This window comes from Leptonychotes weddellii, chromosome 14 (assembly GCF_054177405.1).
Source record: "Leptonychotes weddellii isolate Sample4059 chromosome 14, ASM5417740v2, whole genome shotgun sequence".
NCBI lineage: Eukaryota > Metazoa > Chordata > Mammalia > Carnivora > Phocidae > Leptonychotes > Leptonychotes weddellii.
In genome coordinates, this window is record NC_138382.1 from 3,866,263 (window position 1) to 3,890,722 (window position 24,460).

The following is a 24,460-nucleotide window of genomic DNA, read 5'->3' on the forward strand; positions in this document are numbered from 1 at the left end:
GAATCTAATGTTATAAAATTATATAAATAATTATGTAAATAAAATTAGATAAATAAAATTAGATAAATAAAATTATATAAATAAAAAATACTATAAATAAAGATGAATCTAATGTTATAAAATTATATAAATAATTATATGAATAAAATTATATAAATAAAATTATATAAATAAAATTATATAAATAAAAAATACTATAAATAAAGAAGAATCTAATGTTATAAAATTATATAAATAATTATATAAATAAAATTATATAAATAAAATTACATAAATAAAATTATATAAATAAAATTATATAAATAAAAAATACTATAAAGAAGAATCTAATGTTATAAAATTATATAATTATATAAATAAAATTATATAATTATATAAATAAAATTATATAAATAAAAAATACTGTAAATAAAGAAGAATAATGTTCAAGTAACTCACAAGAAAGCAAGCAAAAAACCGCCCAAAAACAACCAAATAAACAAAGAAAAAAAAAACAGAGGAATGAAAAAAGGGGACAAATATAAAACAAAATACTAAAATGGCAGACTTAAGCTCTAACATATGAATGACTATTTTAAATATTAGTAGTATAAATACACCAATTAAAACACAGAGATCAGTTATTATTCAGTAAAGTTGGAAAAAATTAAGAGTGAAAAAAGGTAGAGACAGAGTGGGTAACACAAGACTCAATCACTTACAGTCAATGAGAAAAATGACTACAAAACAACACTCTATTACAGATACGTAGGAAAGATAAGGATGGGAAGGCTGTATCATGCAAATATGAATTAGAAAAAAAGCAAGAGTGATGATAATAACAAAAAAGGGCATCACAGAATGATAAAGACTCGGTCAACCCACCAAGATCCAGCGATCCTAAGTTTGTGTGTAGCACACCGCAAGGTTTCAAAACACACGAAGCAAAAACTGGTGGAGAAGAAAAGAGAAACAGATAAATTCACAGTTGTAGCTGGGGATTTCAAAACCCAGCTTACAACGTTTGCTAACCAACAAGGCTCCAGAGGAACAAACACCATGGCCCACTGGATTTGCCTGACATTACTGAATACTCTACCCAACAACAGCAGGATACACATCCTATGCAAGTCGCACGGGACACTCACCGGGAAGAAAGGCCAGATCCTCGGTCATACAACAAACCTTAACCAACCTAAAAGAATTGTAATTATACAGAGTATGCTTTCTAACCACAATGCAATCAAATTAGAAATCAGTAAGTTGGCTAATTGAATATAATAAAAATTTTTAAAAAAATCAGTAAGTGAAAGACAATAGAACAATCTCCAAGTTCTTGGAAATTCAACAACACACTTCTAAATAATCCCTGGGACAAAGCAGAAGTCTCAAAGGCAACTTAAAAATAAAAATGAATGAAGGTGAATGAAAATTGAAATGAAATTGAAAATACAACATATCAAATTTTGTGGGGTTCAGCTAATACGGTGTTTACATTAGAAAAGAGAAAATATATCAATCAATAATCTAAATTCCAACCTCAAGAGGCTGGAAAAAGAAGAGAAAGGAAAAATACAGCAACAAAAAAAGCAAGCAGAAAGAATGAAATTCAAAAAAAGGGCAGAAATCGCTGAAAATAAAAACATGAAAATGAGAGGATTAGTGAAACAAAAATTTGTCAAAAAAATCAATAAAATTGACAAACCCTTAGCTCAACTGACAAGGATAAAAAGAGAGAAGAGACAAATGACCAGTGTCAAAATGAAAGAAGGGCACCACAAAGGATCCTGCAGACATTATAAATCATAAATTTGTCACACATGTCAGAAATTTGACAACTTAGAAGAAATGGGCTAATTCCTTGAAAACCACAAACTACCAAAACCCAGCAAGATAAAACAGATACATGAATAGTCCTATAACCTCTAAAAAATAGGATCTGTAATTTAAAAGTTCCTGAAAAAAGGAACTTCCAGGTTCCAGATGTTTTCAAATACAGAATTTCTCCAGCATTTAAAGAATTAACACCAATTTCACAAAATGTCTGCCAGTGAAGAGAAGAGGAGGGAACACTTCCCAACTCATTTTATGAGGTCACTATTACCTTGATCAACGTATAACAAAGAGGACATACAAATAAAGCTATACATCAACATCTCTCATGAATTTAGATGCATAAATCCTCAACAAAACAGTAGCAAAATGAATCCAGTGACGTATTAGAACAAATGTACGTCATGAGCACGTGGGGTTTGTCCCAGGGATGCGAGGCTAGTTCAACATTCAAAAATCAACCAGTGTAATCCATCATATCAGCAGGCCAAACCACTTGCATGTCTATTTCTGTCTTGATGTCTGCTTCCCAGAGGATCCAAACTTCATTCATGTGCAACAATCCCGCAGCAACTTAAGTTGAGAAATATAACAGAGAGATTTTAGATGGATTTTCTTTACGATTCATTATCTGGTAAGGATGCCCAGTGCTGCTGCCGCCATTTAACATTATTCTGGGGATCCTGGGCAATGCTGTAACAAAAGAAAAGGAAATAACAAGTGTAATGAACATCTACCTAGAAAAAAACCAAAAGAACCACCCAACTGCAGTTGACCCTTGAACATGAGGGTTAGGGACACTGACACCTATGCTGCAGAAAATCCCCATGTAACTTTTTTTTTTTTTTTAAAGATTTTATTTATTTATTTGAGAGAGTGAGAGAGAGAAAGAGCACAAGAGGGGGGAGCGGGAGAGGGAGAAGCAGACTCCCTGCTGAGCAGGGAGCCCGATGTGGGACTCGATCCCGGGACTCCAGGATCATGACCTGAGCCAAAGGCAGTCGCTTAACCAACTGAGCCACCCAGGCGCCCCCCATGTAACTTTTGACTCCCCCAAAACTTAACTACTAATAGCCTACCGTTGACCAGAAGCCTTACTGATAACACAGTCGATTAACACACATTTTGTATATTATGTATATTATGTACTGTATTTTGATGATAAAGTAAGCTAGAGAAAAGAAAATGTTATTAAGAAAATCATAAAAAAAAATACATTTATAGTAGTGTGCTGTATTTACTGGAAAAAATCTACATATAAGAGGGCCAGCACAGTTCAAACCCATGTTGTTTAAAGGTCAACTGTATTAGAACACGTACAGAAGTTCAGCAAGTTTTCCAGATCAATTTACGAAATTAATGGTCTTGTGCTTGCTTCGGCAGCACATATACTAAAATTAGAACAATACAGAGGTTAGCATGGCCCCCTTACATGGATGACACTCAAATTAGTGAATTGTTCCATGTTTTTATTAAGGAGGGTGCTTGCGATGAGCACAGTGTGTTGTATGTTAAGTGTTGAACCACTAAATTCTACACCTGAAACTAGTATTACAGTGTATGTTAACTAACTGGAATTTAAATAAAAACTTGGGGGGGAGAAAAAGGAAAAAAAACTGATGGTCTTTCTCTATGCCAGCAGTAAGTGTACTAAATATAATAAAAGATACAAATTATGATGACTAAAAGTATAAAATATCTAGAAATTATCCAAGAATCCAAAATCCTTCTATGGGGAAACAAAAACTCTAATAAAGGAGATTGAAGATCTGAATAAATACAAAGACATCCCATGCTCTTAGATAGGCACATTTCATATTATAAGATGTTGATTCTTCATAATTTAATCTATGAATGAAATGCAGTATCAGTCAAAATTCCAGCTGGTATTTTTCAAAGGAACTCAACAAAATTATTTAAAAATACATATAAAGACATAAAAATCTATGAATATCTAAGTAAATTTTACAGAAAACAAAGGGTGGGTGTGTTCTGCCAGATACTGAGACATGCTAAAGGGCCATATTTTATTTTAATTTATTTTTTTATTTTTTAAAGATTTTATTTATTTGAGAAAGAGAGTGAGAGAGTGGGGGGGGGGGTGCAGAGGGACAAGCAGACTCCCTGCTGAGCAAGGAGCCCAGAGTGGGACTTGATCCCAGGACCCTGAGATCATGACCTGAGCTGAAAGCAGACACTTAACCGACTGAGCCACCCAGGCACCCAAGGGCCATATTTTAATAAAGACATACTGAAATTGACACAAGAACAGATGAATAGACCAAGGGAAAATGACGACTTGAAGGTGACCCACATGTTTGTATGAGACTCAGCATAAGATAAGGTATAAAAATAAATTAATGGGGAAACAACAGACTGTTTAGAGAATGACTTGGGAATACAGAATATAGAAGAAAAATAAAATTGGGCCCCTACCTAATCCCAGACCTAGAGGCATAGATAAAGTCCTGAATGTGAAAGATAGAGTCCGGAAATCAATAGAGAGCAAAGAATGCTAAAAAGTCCTCAAACAAAAGCATAAACTGTAAGGAAAAAAAATCAATGGCTCTCATTACATCACAATTCAGGCTTCTGCTCAATGAGAGAGTTAAGACACAGATGGCAGGTCTTTAACAACACAGCTTCATGAAACTATACAGGGTTGGGTCCCTGGGTGGCTCAGTTGGTTAAGCGACTGCCTTTGGCTCAGATCATGCTCCTGGAGTCCCAGGATCGAGTCCCGCGTCAGGCTCCCTGCTCAGCGGGGAGTCTCCTTCTCCCTCTGACCTTCCCCCCTCTCATGTGCTCTCTCTCTCTCATTCTCTCTCTCAAATAAATAAAAACCTAAAAAAAAAAAAAAAGAAAAGAAACTACACAGAGTTATTGCCTAGCGTAAACCGGGAGCTAATAGAAAAATACACCAGGGAAGGGGGTAATTCAAATAGAAAAATGGGGAAAGGATATGTACAAAACATTTTCAAAATAGGAGATCCTAATTATGACTTCAGGTTGATAAATGAGGAAATGGGGGCATAAAATTATTTACACAAATGTTTTATTCTCCAGAAGGAACAAAGGGGAAATGTTTTAAGGGGTTGCCTCCTGATAGCGCGGCTGAGTGTGGGAACTGTTGGGGTGGAAATCCTTCGATACAATTTGATTTTTTTAACCATGTTTTTAAGCATGTTTTACTTTGCTGACATTTTTAAATTTAATTTTTTTTTTTTTTTTTAAGTAGGCTCCACAGCCAGCATGGAGCCCAATGCAGAGCTCGAACTCAAGACCCTGAGATCAGGCCTGAGCTGAGATCAAGAGTTGGATGCTTAACCGACTGAGCCACCTAGGTGTCCCGACATCTTTAAATTTTAAAAGAAAAGGAACTAACAGCAAATAGCCTTATCCACATCTTTCAGAAAGTTAAATATCTCACTCAAGAGTCACCCAGACTGAAAACGTTGCATAAGAATGAAAATTTAAAAATATTCCCAAAATGATGGCAACATCTTCTTCTTCTCAGGATTATATATAATCAACAAACAGAAGTAGCACAATGAAAATGTGACTTTGCATAAGAAGCTATGATTTGGTGTTTTCTTCACTTAGCACAATGCCTGTTTTTGGGATTCATCTATATTGTAACACGTGTTAGAAGTTTATTTCTAATTTTTAATTGCTGAATTGTATTCCACTGTATGGATATACCACTTTTTGTTTGTTGGTTCAATTGGCATTTGGATGGATTCGTTTGGGTCTATTATGAATAACACTGCTGTGAACGTTCATGTACAAGTGTTTGCTTGAGCTTGTGTTTTCATTTCTCTTGTGAGTGACACTGCTGGCTCATTTGGGAAAGTTATGCTAACTTCTTAAAATACTGCCTAACTGTTTTTCCAAAGTAGTTGCACCATTTTACCTTTTCACCAGCAGTGTATGAGGTTTTCATTTTTTCTCTATCTTGCCAATGGCTGGTATGATCTTTTTTATTATACTCATTCTAGTGGGTGTGAAGTGGTATCTTGGTAGTTTCAATTTGCATTTTTCTAATGATTAATGATGTCGAATAGGTTTTCATGAGATTTTTAGACACTAACTGGCTCTTGGTGAAATGTTTTCCACCATTTTAAAATGAGGATTTTTGATTTCTTATTTCTTCATATACATGGATACACATCCTTGATTATATGTTTTGCAAATAGTTTCTCACAGTCTGTGGCTTGTCTTCATTTCCTTCATTCTGTCCTTTTGAGAGCAAATTTAAAACATTTTAAAACTTTTTTTTTTGATATAGAGAGAGACCTGGGTGGGGTGCAGAGGGAGAGGGAGAGATAAAGAGAATTTTAAGTAGGCTCCAGGCCCAGCACGGGGTTCGATCTCACAACCCTTAGATCACAACCTGAGATGAAATCAAGAGCCAGATGCTTAACCAACTGAGCCACCCAGGCACCCCAATTACGTTTGTTTTTGTTTGTTTTTTCAGTAGGCTTCATGCTAGTGCGGGGCTCAAGCTCACAACCCTGAGATCAAGAGTTGGACACTTAACCAACTGAGCCACCCAGGAACCCCTGCAAATTTAAAAAATTTTAATGAAGCTTATCAGTGTTTTTCTTTGGCCCATGCTTTTGGTGTTCTACATAAGAAATCTTTGCCTAACCAATGATTTAAAAGATTTTCTCCTATGCTTTACACTTTATAGTGTAACCTGATATTTAGGCTTTGGGTCCATTATGTGTTGATTTTGTATATAGTGTGAGATAAAGGTCTACTTTATTTATTCTTAAAGATTTTATGTATTTATTTGAGAGAGAGAGAGAAAGAGCAGTGAGAGAGAGAGTGAACACGAGCTGGGGGGGGCGGTGGTAGAGGGAGAGGAAGAAGAAGGCCTCCTGCAGAGCAGGGAGCCCGATGCGGGACTTGATCCCAGGACCCTGGGATCATGACCTGAGCCGAAGGCAGATGCTCAACCGACTGAGCCACCCAGGCACCCCATAAGGGTCGAATTTAAATCAAGGCATCATAAATGCAACACTCGGTCTGATGGCTATGGGGGGAATCTGTTCCTGGCCCCTTCCGGCTTCTGGTGGTTGTTGGTGTTCCTCTCTTTGTGGCTACTCACTGCAGCCTGTCTTCATATGGCCTTCTCCTCTGGGGTGATCTCCTCTGTCTAAGGCTCTTTTTGCCTCTATCTTAGAAGGACATGTGTGGTGGCGTTTTGGGCCCACCATTGTAATTCACAGCAATCTCATCTCAAAATCTGTAACTTCTTCACAGGTGCACAGACCCCTTTTTCCAGATAAGATAACATTTACAAGTTCCAGGGATTAGGACTTAATTCTTTGGGTGGCCATTATTTGACCTACTAAAATACCCAATTCTCTCAGCAACATCTGTTGAGAAGACTATCCTTTTCCCTTGGAATCGGGACTTCGGCACTGCTGAAAATCAACTGACCATAAATGTAAGGGTTTATTCCTGAAGTCTCAACTCTGTTCCATTGATATATCCTAGTATCAGTACATACTGTCTTGCTAACTGCAGTATTATAGTAAATTTTAAAATCAGGTAGTGTAAATCCTTCAACTTTATTCTTTTTAAAAATTGTTTTGGCTACTATAGGTCTCTATTTTCATATAAATTTCAGGATCAGCTTGATTTCTGCATAAAAGTCTGCTGAAATTTTGATAAGGACTGCACTGAATCTCTAATGTGGGAAATCTTCCAATCTATGAACACGGAATATCTTTCCATTTACTTAAATCTTTGTCAATTTCTCATAGCAATATTTTGTAATTTTTGTATTTTTCAGTGTACAAGTCTTTACCTTTTGTTAAATTTATTTTGAGGCTATTATTCACAGAATTGTTTCCTTAATTTCATTTCAGATTGTTTGTTGCTAATATACAGAAATACAACTCATTTTTATATATTGGTCTGGTATCTTCTGATCTTTTTTTTTTTTTTTAAGCACAGTAAGGCATCTTTATTCATGTGTCCCATTGATTCATGATAACAAAAAGATGGAATCCCTTCTTCCAACAGTGGCTTAAGAGGATCTTCCAGAATTAGCCATGTGTAGGAATCCTTGACAAATTAAGCCAGCCAAATACAAGTTAGCTACATCGAAGAGTGCATAATCTATATTATTCCACTGAAAATACGGTTATAGAAAACATTTCCAATTAACATATCAATGCTGAATTGTTTTCTTTTTATATTTCATTAATAGAATGATGGAACAAGGAACAGACCTCTTCATTTATCTAGTACAGTGCTTTCATATTCTAGAAAAGGGAGGTGGATTCCAAAGAGATTACATGAATTGTTTAAGGTTACTCAACTTGTCATACAGTTGGATCCAGATCCCTGATATCCTGGTTCTCCTACTGTGGTCACACTCTTTCTGATTTCATCCCAGGTTAACATGTCCCAAAGGATAGGAGTTGTTCTCAATGCTGGCTACATATTTATCTTCTGATCTTGCTAAACACATTTATTACTATAGTTCTTTATATAGATGCCTTAAGATTTTCTATATATATTGTCATCTGCAAATAAATTTACTTCCTTTTTTCCAGTCTAATTCCTCCCCTGCCATTGCACAGGCTAGATTCTCCAGTAAAATTGTGACTAGAATTTAGGACTGTTTGTGTCCATGTTCAGGAGGAAAGTATATGTAGTTTTCTTTTCTTGTAATTTGTTTGGCTTGGTATCACATCTCCTCCTTTTTTCTGAAAGAAATTTGTGAGTGATTGGTATTTTTAAATGTTTGATAGAATTTACTAGTAAAGCCATCTAGACCTGGACATTTTTGTGAGATTTGAAATTTCTCATTCAATGCATTTGTTATACTTTTATTCAGATTTTTATTTCTCATAGAATTTATTAATCTGCGTCTTCCTTGGAATTCATTCACGTAGTCTAATTCATTGGCATAAACTTATAATACTCTTATACTCTTCTTAATTTCTGTGGAAATGGTAGTGATGTTGACCCTCTAGGTCTTTTGGTAACTTGTGTCTTCTCTGTTACTTTCTTGGTCAGTCCAGCAAGGGTTTGTCAAGTTTCATTAATTTCCTCTATCTTTCTATTTCTATTTTATTGATTTCCTCTCTATTCTTTATTTCTTTTCTTCAGGCCTCGTCTGCTCTTCTTTTTCCAGTTTCTTAGGGTGGAAGCTTAGGTTATTGACCGGAAACCTTTTCTTTTCTGATACAGGCATTTAAAGCTACAAATTTCCTTCTCCCCACTGCTTTAGCTGTGTCACATAAATTTTGTTATATTTAATCAGTTCAGAATTAAGAAGCTTCCCTTGTGATTCTTTGATCCATGAGTTATTTAGATACTTGGGGTTTTTCCAGTTTTCTTCTGAGAATCTCTGACCTAATTGTGTTGTGGACAGAGAACATATACTTTTTTGTGATTTCAATCTTTTTAAATTTATTGAGACTTGTTTTACAGCCCAGCATGTGTTTATCCTGAAGGCTTTCATGGACAGTTGAAAAGACCATGTGTTCCGGAGTTTCTGAGTAGAATGTTCTACAAATGTAGGTAGGTTTGCTCATGTTGGTTGATAGTGTTGTTCAGGCCTTCTTTATATACTAACTTTCTTGCTGTTTGTTCTATCAGTTATTTAGGGTGGGCTTTTTCAAATTTCCAACTATTACTGTTAAATTATCTATTCTTTCAATTATGCCAGTTTTGCTTTATGTATTTTAGGACTCTATTTTTAGGAGCATATACACTTATATGTTATAACATAAATATATGTTATATTTTCACTATGCATTGACACTTTTATCATTCTGTAATGTCTCTATTTGTAGTAATACTTCTTGTCTTAAAAGTCCATTATTTTTCTAATACTGATACCAGTCACTCCAGCTCTCATATGGTTCTTGATTACACGGCAAATTTTTCATCTCCTTAATTTCTACTTATTTGTGTCTCTGTGAAGTGTATCTCAGCATAATTTATTTTTTTTAACATAATCTGCCAACCTCAGCCTTTTGAATGAATTGCTTTGTCCATTTATGTTCTAATGCAATTATCTATATGGTTGGGGTTTTGCGGTTTCATATGGATTTTTGTACCTCTATTCTTCCTTTTATTGCTTTCTTCTGTTATTTTTCAGTTTACTGTTTTAATTCTAATTTCCCCAGTTATTTCTTGATCAGAAGGAGCTGTCCCCTAGCAGATTCCTCAGGAAGGGCTTATGAACACAACATTGAGCTCTAACTTTAAATTTTCTACCAACTTCTTACTTTTGAAAGACTGCTTTTCTGGATACTTGGTTCATATTTCTTTTTCCCTTGAATCTTGACAATGTTGCTCCACTTGTTTTCCTTTGTATGTTGCTTTTCAGAGATGACTTTTTATTTTTAAACCTTCTACCCCATTTTCCTCTTTACGAGGCACTAGGTAGGAAAATGAAGTTTAGGTATTCTCTGCAGCATAATCCATACTGTAGGTGTGTGTTATGAATGATTTTATTTGATATTCTCATAAAGACAGTGTTTTGGGAAGATGGAGATAACTGAAATGTAGGTGGCCATAATCGTCCTCACACATTCTGTCTTCTGGGACCTTCTAAAACTAAGGTTTTACGTACACAAGGAAAGAGGGCATCAGGCCTGCACATCCAATGATTACAGTCTTCTTTCATAGATTTAAAGATGCACCTTTTCCACAGACATTACATTTGTTATTGAAATGCATCCTACAACTGGCATATTACATTCAGTGATATAGAAAACAAATGCATATGGTCCCGTTTGTGGAGTTCTAGCTTTGAAATACTGCTCTCTTTTGTGTCCCAACCTGTCCAGAGCCCCACATTTCCTCAGTTGGCACCTAGCTGTAGATAGGGAGGGGAGCAGTCACTTGGCTTTTCCCACCCATGGGCACCCGTGCCGAGTGAAAATGGTCCCCAAATGGCTTCCGCGCGGCCTGCCCCAGCCAGGTCACGGACAGAGCCCTCCAGAACCTTCTCACTGGTTCTCAGAGAAATGTGTGCCCTGCTTCAGATTTGAGAGGAGTTTTCGCTCAGCATTCCGCCTCAGTTTTATACAATTTTGTTATTCCTAGCATATATTTTTTTTGTGGTGTATATAACTGGATGTTGGTCACTGTGTAGTTTTAATAGAAAGACTTTAGTTTTGTTTTTTTGTTGAAAATGCTGATGTTCCCAAGGGCTAAAGTTAAATGCTGTGTGTTGTTTCCACCATCTTTCCAGGAGCTTCTGTCGTTTTTAAAACATAGCAATGAACATCTAGATGTTGAAATGTTGACACAGAAAATATTATGAAAAGAGCTGAAAAGTTGCTATCATGATTTGCTAATGACAACAGCAGCTCAGGCTTCTGTGCTTAGTGGCCCAGGCTCCACCAGTAGGAACCCAGAGAATTCCAGACACTATACACTGACAAAAGGCACTAAGACATTTAACTAGTATTTTCTAAACACAGACACCAAGAATACCACCCTACAAATGCAGAAAAGTTAAAATCAAGAGACTGTTCTGTTGAATATATTACACATGCAAATAGACTGATTATCAGGAATGTAGGTTTATTTCAATAAAAAAAGATTCACCCCCAAAGAGAGTACCTTGCAGCAGCAGTCACAAGGCACGGATGTATGAAGTGCCTCAAGCAAAATAGAAACTGAACATTAAAAAAATATGTTATTTAAAAAGACGTTGAAGACCATTTGTTAATAGGAACATAGACTATAAAAATGGCATTCTTATACATTTTTTAAACAATTTTATTCCTTTACCTTTACTAAGACAGGAAACAATGGTGTAATGTTTACACACTACCTTGTGGCACCCAGCACAAACATTTACAGCACGGAACCTGGTTTGCTAAAGAAAAAAAAGATAGCTAAAGTACAGCTTAAAAACTTTATTTTTAGTGCGTTCACATTTTTAGATATTTGAAATCCACAGCTAAAAGGAAAAGTAATTTTCCTTAGCTTAGAAAAAGACTGTAGTTATATATCCTTAGGCAAACCACTCCACAAAAAAGGAATACATTCAAGATATTCTAAAATATCAAGGACATGATTTCTAGTCTAGGAACATCACAGTAACCCTCTTCCTAAAACAGATCAGAAGTCAACACATAATAAATGTGAAGGTCAATTATATTAAAATAAAGTAGTATTTGATTTAAATTATTGATCACTTGGGAAATACAATGAGTACTCATTCTCCGGTTAGGTATGTTAAGATTAGCTATTAGAAATGGTGTAACATCAATATTTAGTGTGTATAAAAATTTTAGGATTCAAATATATTACAATGAAAAGTTTATCATAATCGCACAAAAAGTGTTTCCTTATATATTAGCCACCACAGAGCTGCACAGGACGAAGGCTGAAAAAGATGCGGTTGAATTAGACCCTTGAGAACAGGTTTTGTGTCCTAGACGGTGAGGTGTTCCTCCAAGCTCTAATGCTGCAGAGACGTTATTCTAGGAAACGTTAAGGAGTGCCTGCACGCTCTTTACTATCGGAGGGAGAGAAGATAAACCGGAGCTCCATTTTTAAACAACAAAAAAAGAATATAAAATACTAGTATAATAAAACATTTAAACAGTACTAAATAGCACAATTTAAATACCAGTTATATGCTGTCATTAGTTTTCTTCTTAAAAAAATCAGTTCCTGGGCTTTCAGATGTGTTTTCTTTTTAAAAATAACCAGCATCCTCCTCGTGGCCGGGCGCCAAGTCCACGTCCACGCCCACGCCCGGGGGCCACCCCTCCAGGTACCCGCAGGACTCTCCCAGGTCACAAGGCAGCGACGCAGAGGCCTGTGCGTGTGCTGCGGGGCGGCTGCCCGCCTGGCCCTAGGACCCGGCCTAGAGCAGCACAGCCTGGGCCACCTCCTTGATTGTGCGCGCGGCTCTCTCCAGTTCTTCGTCTGTTTGCTCCACTGTGACCACAACCCTAATGCTGAGAAATAACGACACAGAAAATCGTCAAAGGAGAGTCTAGGGCACCTGTTCTGTCAGTCAAGTTCTACTGGCACATGGCCCCACTCATTAGTGGGCCTACTGTCTACAGCCACTTCCTCACTGCTCAGCGGAGTCAAGTGTGCCCACGGTCTGGCCAGTTACAGAAGTCTGCCACTCCTGGCCCGACTGCTGGTGCATCTAGTCAGGGAAGCTTATGGTGGGGCTCTGCCCGGGGGTGCCGGGAATCCCGCCCTTTACATCATCTACTGCTCTGAGCACCACCAGGCCCGAAGCTGGAATTCAGTACATCTCAAATCAAGGAGTGTCTGCGTGCCCGTGCTCACTTACAGTTCAGTAAGTCATGCAGAAGTTCTGTAATACTTGAGGCAAGGCAGACATTTTTAAGTTTTCAGGAAACCGAAGACCAAAACTATCAGTTTGACAGGGCACTTCTGCCTCTTCTCCCCCACTTACTTCCCTCTGCAAACATCTGTATCATCCACTGGACACCTGCACTGAGCTGTGCTGTGCTGGGCAGGGAGCCCCGAGGGCACAAAGCAAGTGTGGCCCCTGTTCTGAAACACAGGCTCACGGCTTTGCCTGGGTGCAATCAGACAGGAGAGGGCAGGATCTTTAGGGCACCTCCAAGCTGCTGCCAATGGTCTTCCAGAATCCCAGTCTGGCCCTCCGTGTCTGCACAGTGCTCGGGACTCCAGAGTCTTCCCGGACCCCCCGGGCTTTCCCCATTCTCCAGGGCCCTCTCACTTGTCCCTCTCAAGCTAGTGCTCTGGCCCCCCAGACGCACTTGAGGGTCTCCATACCACCGCACACCCTGCTAGAAGGTGGTACCAACAAGTCTGTCTGACATACTTGATCTTTTGGGTTTGGCTTGAGCATCACCTACTCTTAGAAGCCTGAGTCCCTTCCAGGTCAGAATGAATCATGCCCTCCTCCTCTGACCTCACCGACCTTGTGCTATGACCCTGAGCCCTTCGTGCTCTGGGTGTCTACCTCCTTCGACTATACTTGAAGTGCCGATGAATGAGCACCAATTTTAAATCAAGAGTCCAAGTGCTCTCCCATGTACGGCTTCTTGAACCTCTCTGGATCTTCCCCACTGTTGTTTTGTTTTTCCCTGGGTGGTTTATATGTGTTTGCCAGGTGAAGTACCACACAGCGCTCCAGCCAGCAGTGGGGTCAACACCACCGTCTGGATGTGCCCCTCCCACAGGACGGCCCTCACGGCGGACGTGGCTGGCACAGCGCGTGCAGCTTAGGGTCGTGGTAGACCTCTGCGGATCAGAACTTCGGCTGTCCCAGCTCAGTCCTGGGGTCTCACACACTTCTTTGAGTTAACTGGGAGGGTACAGTGAGTCCTGGGGGGTTGCTTTACAGTTAAAAATTAAAAAATGGCCAGTTTAAGAACAGAAAACAGATGATGTACTATAGTACACATTCTTCCTTATCCTGTGATAGTCTTTCAAACATTTTCAGAACTGAATACATTTTATAGAGTTCTGAAAGTAGGAAAAACAAGTCACGTCACAGTTTAACGTCCACCAACCTTGGAGGAGGGAGGCACTTCTCTTCTTTCTCCAGGTAGCGTGCCTGGGTTAATGCGATGCTTCTGTCCATGCACTGTATGAAGAAGAGGGACACGTTTGCAAGCTGGGCTGCGGACACTGTGCTCATTACAACAGGAAGGTACTCTGAAATGGTATCCTTAACCACAGCATTCATTCATTTTTCCACTTACAACTGTGAGAAGGCAAAACAGCAATACCAGGACCCCGTCCTGAGCAGCCCCAAGCGACATGACTGCCCTGCAGCGGCGCCCTCCACTCTGGACCGCCCAGGGCACCGCCGTGAGCCATGGGGCTGTCCAGCACCGTGCGACAGGGCTAGTGCCACCGAGAGACTCAACTTTTAATTTTACTCAATTTAAATAGCCACAGGAAGCTAGGAATTTCCATTTTAAACAAAGCAGAAGAAGGACATGGGGAAATAGTCCCAGCAAAGCCCCAGGAATGAACCAAAAGTTGGACTTAATAGTAACACCATGTGAATGGTTTCAGAGACAAACTGGTCACACTTCAAATATGAGCCATTCCTCTGATTTCCGTGGGCTCCCTTCGAGCAGGTGCTACCAGGCCAGAAGTCTGGTGTCACCCATTTTTTGCATAGCTTTCTCATACCTTAACCACTTGTCAATTTTTTTAAAAGTTCAAACATGCTCTATCAAAATAAAGAAAGTATGAGAATCAGATTGAAGTCACGGTTGATCAGGGTTTCTTTTTGGGTGATGAAAATGTTCTGGAATGAGGTGGTGTACAGCCTTGTGAGTGTACTCAAAACCACTCAGCTGTATTATTTTAAAAGGGTGAATTTTCTGGTCTGTGCATTATATTTAAAAATGCATCAGTCAGAGCCAGGGGACTGATAAAGGAAGGAGCAAGCACCCCCAGGGCTGGGCAGTGAGGGTGTCTGCCCGAAGAGGGGCCCCGCTGTCCGCCGCCAGGCGGGCTGTGCGCTGCTGCATGCCCGACGGAAACCACCAGCAGGCAACACGGCAGACTCCCACTCATGCTCCATCTGCAGTATACTCGGAGGAGTTAACTCCTGAACACATCTGGACTGGCTCTGTTCCTAGCCCTGGTTAGCTAAGGAACATTATAAACCATCGCTCAGTTTGTAAAAACAGTGTCTCGTCAAGCAACTCAACGAGCACTTGGCAAGAGCTCTGTGTTGTGCAAACCTCACATGACGGTCTGCACCACAGCTGTCTCCTCTCTCTCCAATACTGACCGGGCAGTGCAGCAGAGCTCGAGACGAGGACGCAAACACACTGCAGCACTGCTCTTCTGTGCACAAAGGCAGTTTCCAGACTGTATTTTGTCCCTCCCCCGAGGCCCTGCTCCCTGATTCATGAGGGATCTCATGAGGAGGTCTTGGAGAGGCCCGGCCTCGGGCTGGGGCCTCAGACGGAGTCTGGCATCCGTGAGTTGTGCAGACTCTCGCCTCCTCTTCCGTTCTGAGGACAAGACGCACAAGTGTGGCCCGCGTATCCCATGCTTCTCTCGCCTGCCCTCGGCAGTGTCTCTGGCACAAGCAGAAGGAAGACCCCACTGCTGTTCTCTCTAAAGAACCGAGGGGGCTCTCACGTGGAACGGGCGTGGAGCCGGTCCAGAGCGCCATCCCGAGGGGGGCCGGCGGGGGCTGGGGTGACGGGGCTTGCGGCTCCGAGAGGATGCCCTGCAGCCGTCGGTGTCAGGCACCCCGCTGGGCAATCTGCTTAGCGCACGAGCTCAGCGGTCACACGAAGCCAGTGTGACAGCTCTTACTACCACGTCCATTTAGCTTGCATCTAACTTATAAACTGTTTTGGTGCCACATAACCCCAAGGATGCTGGACTTTGTTTACGTCCGCATAGACTCACGTGACCTCACGGTACAAGTGCCGAGGTGGTAAAAGGTGCCTCTGGGATGTTTCTTCCCCTGAGAGGGAGTCTGTCTTTCTCACGCTTGCAGAGCTGTACCCAAGGGGACACCTGTGGCACCTCTGCACTCAGAAGGTGACAGTCACTGCAGCCTGACTGCTCATAATCACACACATTTCCTTACTTAGGAATCTCAGATTCTGCGTTTGGTTTTGTTTTATGACATGACTGACTCCAGAAGGCCACAAACCGCACGAAGCTCTCCACGATCCATCCTTCACGCTGTGGGACGCAGGACAGCTAAAGCAAGCTGGGACGCAGAGGGTGGCGTCACCCTTGGTCTCCACAGAGCAGTGATGTGACCAGGGAGAGAGGCCTGACCCCCTGGCCACAGCAGGGCAAAGGCTCACGGCAGAGGACAGCCATCACCCTGACGCCCGGTGGCAGGGCCTCGGAGCAGAGGCCCCTGGAAGGAACCATCAGGACGAGCAGCACAGGGAGGCAGAACAAAGCCTGCTTCCATTCTCAAATGCATGCTAGCTGCACTGAAGAGTCAGGTGAAGGCAGGGCCACCCCAGCACGCTCGTTCAAGGGGCTGCACGGCCCCTTCCGTTCCTCTGTGAGGAGGAGCGGTTGCTGCATGGAGGCAAGGGAGCGGGGCCGGGCTCCAGGAAACCAGCTCTACTGAGCACAGAAGGGCAAGCAGTCTTCCCCAGAGAGGCATTTCTCAGTTAATAACTAAGTTACAATTACTAGTAAAATCACTTTCAGGAGATAAAGATATTTAAGTCAACCTCCAAATCAGGCCTGGTAAAGGAGTGGTCTTTCTTCCTTTCTGGTTACAAGAGTATTTTGACCTGTCTCTGAGCTATGTTGGGGTTTCAGTCCAGACAGCTGTCCAGTGCTCTGTGGGATTGTGACTCATAACGCCACCCCACCTACATGTATGAAAGCCTGGCTTTGGACACTAAGCGAATGGGTTTTCTGGAAAGCTAATCATTTAGACATTTAAACACTGCGTGGGGTCAAGGCAGAAGAACTACATACTTACATGATTTACAATCTCCTGAAGTAGTTTAACGTCTTTTTCTCGAGACCCAGTGCTGTCTGTTAGCTGCAGGTGAAATGCTGGAGAAAGGGACTCCCCCACCACTTTTAACCCAGAGATGCTGAAAGCAAACACACATGCAAGCTTAAGTCCCTTCCAGGTGCAAAGATATCCCACATCTAAGTAATCGTACAAAGTCTGCATTAATGAATGGAACAGAAGCTTGTGGCTTTTCGGGGGAAGCATCATGTGGTGGCTCCAATCCCGACAGACACAGCTGAAATCCATGCTCTGGGCAGGGCTCGCTAGTCTAGGATGTGCCTTCAAGGCCGCTCTGTGAGTGTGGCTGCAAGGCAGGTCCATGTCCTAACGGACACCTCTGGCTCACACCTGCAGGCCGCTCCCTCCTCTCTGCCCGCAGTTCCCCTCCTCATCTGCCCCTCTCCCTGTGTTCTGCAGCTGGCCAATAAGCCAGATCCCAGCCTGAGGACCACCTCCTGGGGCCTCCCTCCCAAACCACTCTTCTAGGGAAGTAGTAGTTTCCTACTACTGTTTCCTTCATGACTACTTACTATTGATAATGTTCCCTTGTTTATTATCTCAGTCTTTAGCTGTATCTTGTCTTTCATAAATTATAGGGATGAATTCTGATATTAAAAACATTGCATTTTGACCATCATAAGTGTGTTTAGATTGTATAGTTCCCTTCTTATTTGCATGTTTTCTGTTAAGTTTTACTTGAATCATGACTATTTTCATCTTTCTTAGGATTTAACAGCACAGACATCTGCAGCTTCTCAGGGAGGGAGAGAGATTTCTTTAGGGGTAAAATCCTGTATTTTCAAATGATTATTACAGATGTCAAGAGAACTGCAGGTCAGGTTCACTTAAAGTTCATTTTTATCCGATACTAATAATAGTTTGATTTTTGACTCATCTCCTAGGTTATAAATGGTGATACATGACCATCTGAAATTGAGCTAAACATTTTTAAATTTTTTAAAATTAAAAAAAAAAGCTTTTATTTATTTGAGAGAGAGAAAGAGCGCACACACGAACAGGGGGAGTGGCGGGCACAGGGAGAAGCAGACTCCCCGCTGAGCAGGGAGTCCAACATGGGGCTCAACCCCAGGACCCTGGGATCATGACCTGAGCTGAAGGCAGACGCTTAACCAACTGAGCCACCCAGGCACCCCTGAGCTAAACATTTCAGACTGCCTCTGTTTAGCTAGCTTCACTTGGAAAGATTTGCTTTTCCCTTAGAATGAAATTAGCACATAAAGCACTTTGTAGCACATTTGATTCCTTAAGCACATTTAGGACTCACCAAGCTTTACTGAATGACTACTGTGTGTCAAGCATCATGTGAGGTGCCAGAAGCCAATTGCACCTGCCTTTCAAACCACCAGTGAGCACTATAATTTGTCTCCTTTCCTTAAATGTAATGTATCCTACTAGGACCTCTCAATAAACCAGGCTGCAGAACAGCACAGGAAAAAATAATGCAATCAAATAGGGTTTTACTCCAGAATATAATAAGTTAACACCAGAAAAATTATAACAATGTAATTCAGCATAAGACTAATCTATGATTTTTAAAACGCCTCCAAATCTAGGAATAATTTGATAAATACCACCTACAGAAAACTTACAGTATGCTATTTCATACTTAATGAAGAAATGTTTTTATACTGTGAATGACAGATATACCACCACTGAGACAAAAGATGTCAATAGCATGTTAGTGACCTACACCAATGCAATAAGAGAGGAAAAATTATTAAGATGTTTAAGAATCTGGAAGGAAGAAAGAACCATTATTCAGATAATAGGACTTTTATATACATCATCATAAACAGAATGAAACAAACCACTAGAAGGAGTTTGGAAGGACTGCTGGATATCAGATCATGAGGACAAAGTGCAAACTCCAGAGAAGACTAGCTACTAGGAGAAGTGGCAACTGGCTAGCAGCTGGAGGAGAAGGTGGGGTCTTCGAGGGAAAGAAGCAGTTGAGACAAGAGGGTGGAGTGTACTCAATGCTAATCAAATGACTCCCGAGAGGGTGACAAAAGAGAGGAGACAGCCAAAGGCGCTGGGCCCTTGAGGGGGAAGAGCTATGATGGCAGGAGGCATATATTCAGCTGTAACCTGAGGGAAGACTGGTTCAGACGCCTGTGTGTGTACAGATTTGTGAGGGAGGATGTGGGAGTCCTAGTGACAGCAATGAAGCCAGGCTGTTTGCTAACAGTGGGTGGAGTGCAGACAGGGGGCTGGGGACCCAGGAGGGGAAAAAGGTGGGAAAGAGTGGGTAAGGTGGAGGGCTGGGCTTACAAGATGAACACCATAATACCACTAGACAGAATGAGGGGCACCTGAGGTTGGTGTTCCTAAATTTACAGTGACTCCAACATGCTGTACTGTGCTGGCATATTAATATTTTATAAACCAAAGTAACTGGGACCAACACAAATAATGTCTCCTAACCATAAATCATGCAAGAAGAACTTTTGTTACTATCATGTAGACACACCCAGAACTTTAATTATTTCTGCCCCTACTTATCTGGAACAGCTGTGATCTGCTCATTTATTCACTGTCCTTGTCCTTTACAGAAGCTTCGAGTTTCCACATCTGTCAATAGGTAGGACTTTCATGATTGAAAAGACATATTTCCACCTTAAGTAAGGCAAAAGGAAATACCTCGGGCAACGTGAGATCATTTTCTGTAAGACCAGGAATCTGCCTGAAGCTGTCACCAACCTGAATTTTTTCTCCATTCCAGAGGAATCTTATAGAGCTATTCTTGTGTAGTTAAGACAAACACAAGTAAAAACTCGAAAGGTTCATTTCAATTACACCTGTTTTTCTTAATTTAAAATAAAACTTAGTAATTTTCTAAAGAGTATGGCCAGTATGAACCCACTGTCACCTAATTCCATAACATATAATGGTATCATTTTATCTGTACAGATGTGGAGAGATTCTCCCATGTTTACCCAAAGTTATTTCTGGTGGTAGCATGTTTGGTGGTTATTTTCATCTTTGTACTGTATGTACTGCTATATTTTTAGTGAGCTTGTATTCTTTTTAGAGAAACAGTCATGATTCTTCAACCACAAAATGGATGTTCTGGCTTCAAGCCCACAGACAAATCTGACTGAATGGAGTTTCTCCTTTCTTAGTTGCAATTTAGTCAAACTGATCCAAGCCTATTAAATATACTCAAAACCAAAGAGGTGACATTCAAAATTTTTCACTAGTTGTTTAAATGTGGTACAGATAAACTTTAAGTTGGTTGAAAATATATAAAACTTACCCTTGTAAAGCTTTATGAATTCGTTCGCACTTTTCCTTCAACACTAAAAAAATACCTGTATGAAAAGAAATGCACTTGATGGTATATCTGGAAGATCTGCTATTACTAATCTAAAAATATTTTTAAAGATTTTTAAAGTTCAAGTTCATCAATTTAAAATGTTGTAAATATTCCTACAGACTACTAGCACACAGACAGGAACACTTCCAAAGGCCCAAGCCCTGGTCTTCCGCACACATGTCCTGGCAGCTCCTCACCCACCTTCAGCAGAATCTGGGATGAGGTTTTCCACAACAAAACAATGGCTCTTGTTCTCATCAGGTTCTACAAATAATCTGGCTAATAAAAGGGTATAAATATATTACTTATTTCTGGACCCTTAACAATTTGGTAAAAGATAGACACTGTAGTATGTTTACTACCTTTCCCTGGATATTTTCACTTTATTCATGGAAAATTAAAAAAACTAAAACATCTAAGCAAGAGGCAGGAGTGCCAGGCCTTCTCACAAGCAAGCATATGAATGTGCACCCAGAAACATTCACATTTCCTGATTCTCTGAATTAAAACCGTTAAGAATTTAGAAATTTTAAAAATTCTAAATTTAGAAATACCAAGTAAGGCTTGCTTTTCATTTCTGTTTTAGGCTTTGTGAGGAGTACTATAACAGCCAAAAGGCACATTTGAAATTTAGTCAAATTGGCCCATTAAGGAAGCTTTAACGGTTGGTAACCGGGTTTGGCTTTAGTACCAACTCATCAGTCAAAGGCTGAAGGAAAAAAACCGGATAAGCTACAAATTATATGTACCGAGAATCAGCAGCACACTTCAGCTAACTTCTCCAATGACAACTAGCCCAGAGCTGACTCCTCCTCCTGGCACTGCCGCCCATCCTGGGAGCCAGCCCCACTTTGGCTCTGGCTTGTCTCCTGGGAGGAGAGAAGCTCTCCACTGAATTCCTGAGGCAGGACGATGTCTTCACTGTCATTCTCCCTATAAACGCCAGGTAATGTCATTCAGAGGCACAGCTCTGTGTGGTCAACACTTTCCCTCCAGCTAATTACTCCAAAAGAACGCCAGCAGCCTGGCTGACGTCACCGCGATGCCTGGTGTCCTGGGTTCAGAAGATTATACCTGGATTCTCCTCCATGATGTTGAGAGCCTCGATGGCAGCGGCAGCCAACAGCGGGGGTAACGAAGCTGAAAAGCAGTACCCCTGGCCGGAAAGTCTCTAAGAAGAAATGAACAAGTTAAAGATATAAATACACTTTTTTTTGGCCTAAAAACCTAAAGGCACCAGATCTGCAACACCTCCAAACAGTGTGTACAAACGGTAAGGTGGTAATATCCACAAGTGTATACAAGTCATACTTGTAACACAAATAAGGCTTTATTTTTTTTTTTTAATTTTTATTTTTTTTAAAGATTTTATTTATTTGACAGAGAGACACAGCGAGAGAGGGAATATAAGCAGGGGGAGGGGGAGAGGGAGAAGCAGGCTCCCCGCGGAGGAGGGAGCCCGATGCGGGGCTCGATCCCAGGACCCCGGGATCATGACCCGAGCTGAAGGCAGACGCTTAACGACTGAGCCACCCAGGCGCCCCTAAGGCTTTTTTAAAAGGGAGATAATTTCAATTGTAAATATTCTGAGTGATTCTACTAACAAATCGACTTTTTTTTTTTTTTAAAGATTTTATTTATTTATTTGAGAGAGAGAGAGAATGAGAGACAGAGAGCATGAGAGGGAGGAGGGTCAGAGGGAGAAGCAGACTCTCTGCCAAGCAGGGAGCCCGATGCGGGACTCGATCCCGGGACTCCAGGATCATGACCTGAGCTGAAGGCAGTCGCTCAACCAACTGAGCCACCCAGGCACCCAACAAATCGACTTTTAAATAAAAATTGTGGTAAACTAGGTCAGAATGAAATTCTGTGATTGGAAGTTACATGCTGAGTAACTGCTTAGCATGACCAGTGGAACAACTGGTTTCAGTTTCTGCTTTTGTTTTTCAAAATGAACCCACCTGATGGTCAATCACAAAAGATCGGCCACAGCAGAAACCTCCAATAGAAGCGAGGGAATTCTCCATGTTGGCACTAATAAGATCAATGTCATCAATCTGCAAAAAAGTGGGACAGTAGTAGTTATTGTTCAATTTAAAAGAAAAAATAAAAACCCATGTCAAGCCTGCAGACAAAATTTCAGTCCTGATCACGTCAACATCTCCGTTCAAACACACTACGTACATGCCAAGTGAAGGGTAAACCATACAAAATTTATTGCTACAAGGACGGATGTGTCGAAGTGCACCTCTGAAAGGGTCTCACTTTACACTTTTTGGCCATTTCATCATGCACACACAATTTACTCACAGCGGTAGGAGAGAGAGAAATTAAAAGAAAATGAAATCCGGGGCGCCTGGGTGGCTCAGTCATTAAGCGTCTGCCTTCGGCTCAGGTCATGATCCCAGGGTCCTGGGATCGAGCCCCATGTCGGGCTCCCTGCTCAGCGAAGAGCCTGCTTCTCCCTCTCCCTCTGCCTGCCTCTCTGCCTACTTGTTCTATCTCTCTGTCAAATAAATAAATAAAATCTTTAAAAAAAAAAAAAATGAAATCCAAAACTGCTTCATACCAAAAATATTCAGAGGTACAAAATAAGATCATTTCCTTGCTTAAACAGTGTCCAGCTGGCCTTCCCTCAGAAGGTACTTGAGAGAAATACAAACAAATCTATCAGAGTTTTGAGCATTTCATCCCTACATTCAATTTACCTTTCAACTTTTCAAAAATAAAATCAATTACTGTGTACCCGTGGGCTTCTGAGTCCCGCCCATCTTCTCAACTCAGTGGTCCGCTGACCCTCACCTTGTGCACCAGCACCAGCTCCGGCTCCAGCACCAAGTGCATGCTGGGCACACAGGAGCCATTCAAAATCACTCACTGATGGCCGCGATGACAACTGGTCCAAGCACAGCTGGGGGTTTCTAAACGGTCCACAGACCCAACAAGGAAATCTGTGTACTCTTTTTTAAAAAAACCTTTCATTATGAAAAATCTCAGTCATATACAAAAGTAGAGAGAATAGAGTGAACAATTCTCATCACCAGATTCAGTAATTATCCGTTCACGGACAACCCATTGCCTTGTATAGCTCCCTGCTGCCCTCATTATTTCTTTGGAGCAAATCCCAGACTTCATATGGTTTCATCTATAAGTATTTCAGTGTGCATTTCTGAAGGATATGGACACTTTCAAAAACATAATCACAAAACTATTATCACACCTAAAAAATGAAAAATTTCTTAATATCACCAAATATTCAGTGTTCAAATACCTGTCTGACAAAGCTCGTTTTCTGTAGTATTTGCTGGAATCAGGATCCAAATAAGGTCCATATATTCTGCACTTTTCCTTAGTGCATTTAATCACCAAATGTCAGTCTGTCTTTGAGGAGTATATGTCAGTCTAACTTCGTGTGATATTTGTTCTGCTCTCCATTTTTCTCTGGACCGTGTTGGTAGTGGGATACAGATAATCTAAGGTGATTTTCATGCTCTTTAGTTCAACTTTTTAACACAGGTTGCAAAACTTTTATGCACAGGATTTGCAGAAAAGTTCCCTTCAGCTCAACAGGTGACACGGTGGTGGGTGAAGACAGGTCCTGCGGACAGGCTGACGTTGCTCCTCCCTGACAGCCTCCAGGGGCACAAACCATTAAGACTGGGGGCAGTTGGGGCTCATTTCCCATCAGCAAGAGAACACATGACCAACTCATTCCAGTTGTCGGGAACCTTGAGGCTTTGCATAATCTGTGCCAGCATTGTTTCTGACTCTCTACAGAAGTCATGACTGTCTAATACCCCATACACAGAAATAACAGAGGACTCTGA

At 40.8% G+C, this 24,460-nt stretch overlaps 1 protein-coding gene, 1 long non-coding RNA gene and 1 other non-coding gene across 5 annotated transcripts in view; 1 reads left to right on the forward strand and 2 right to left on the reverse strand.

Annotated features, from left to right (window-relative positions):
- The window catches only part of LOC145716964 (uncharacterized), a 26,596-nt gene extending 25,449 nt beyond the window's left edge, over positions 1-1,147 (reverse strand). For both annotated transcript variants that reach the window (XR_014139908.1, XR_014139907.1), the window contains exons 1-2: positions 1,128-1,147; positions 865-930 (exon numbers count right to left, since the gene is read on the reverse strand). This is a non-coding gene — a long non-coding RNA (uncharacterized LOC145716964). The remainder of the gene's footprint in view (positions 1-864; positions 931-1,127) is intronic.
- A 2,032-nt stretch (positions 1,148-3,179) lies between these two features.
- Positions 3,180-3,283, forward strand: LOC115944606 (U6 spliceosomal RNA). The gene has a single exon (XR_004079126.1). It is a non-coding gene; the product is annotated as a U6 spliceosomal RNA (small nuclear RNA).
- Positions 3,284-11,359: 8,076 nt separating this feature from the next.
- Positions 11,360-24,460, reverse strand: part of SPTLC1 (serine palmitoyltransferase long chain base subunit 1) — a 55,672-nt gene continuing 42,571 nt past the window's right edge. The window contains exons 10-15 of one of the 2 annotated variants that reach the window (XM_081802756.1): positions 22,595-22,690; positions 21,708-21,804; positions 20,574-20,628; positions 17,258-17,375; positions 14,334-14,407; positions 11,360-12,735 (exon numbers count right to left, since the gene is read on the reverse strand). In XM_081802756.1, the coding sequence (XP_081658882.1) occupies positions 12,603-12,735; positions 14,334-14,407; positions 17,258-17,375; positions 20,574-20,628; positions 21,708-21,804; positions 22,595-22,690 (573 nt within the window). In that variant the 3' untranslated portion in view covers positions 11,360-12,602. Of the gene's footprint in view, positions 12,768-14,333; positions 14,408-17,257; positions 17,376-20,573; positions 20,629-21,707; positions 21,805-22,594; positions 22,691-24,460 lie in introns of both variants that reach the window. The other variant, XM_081802755.1, reaches the window with a different exon arrangement.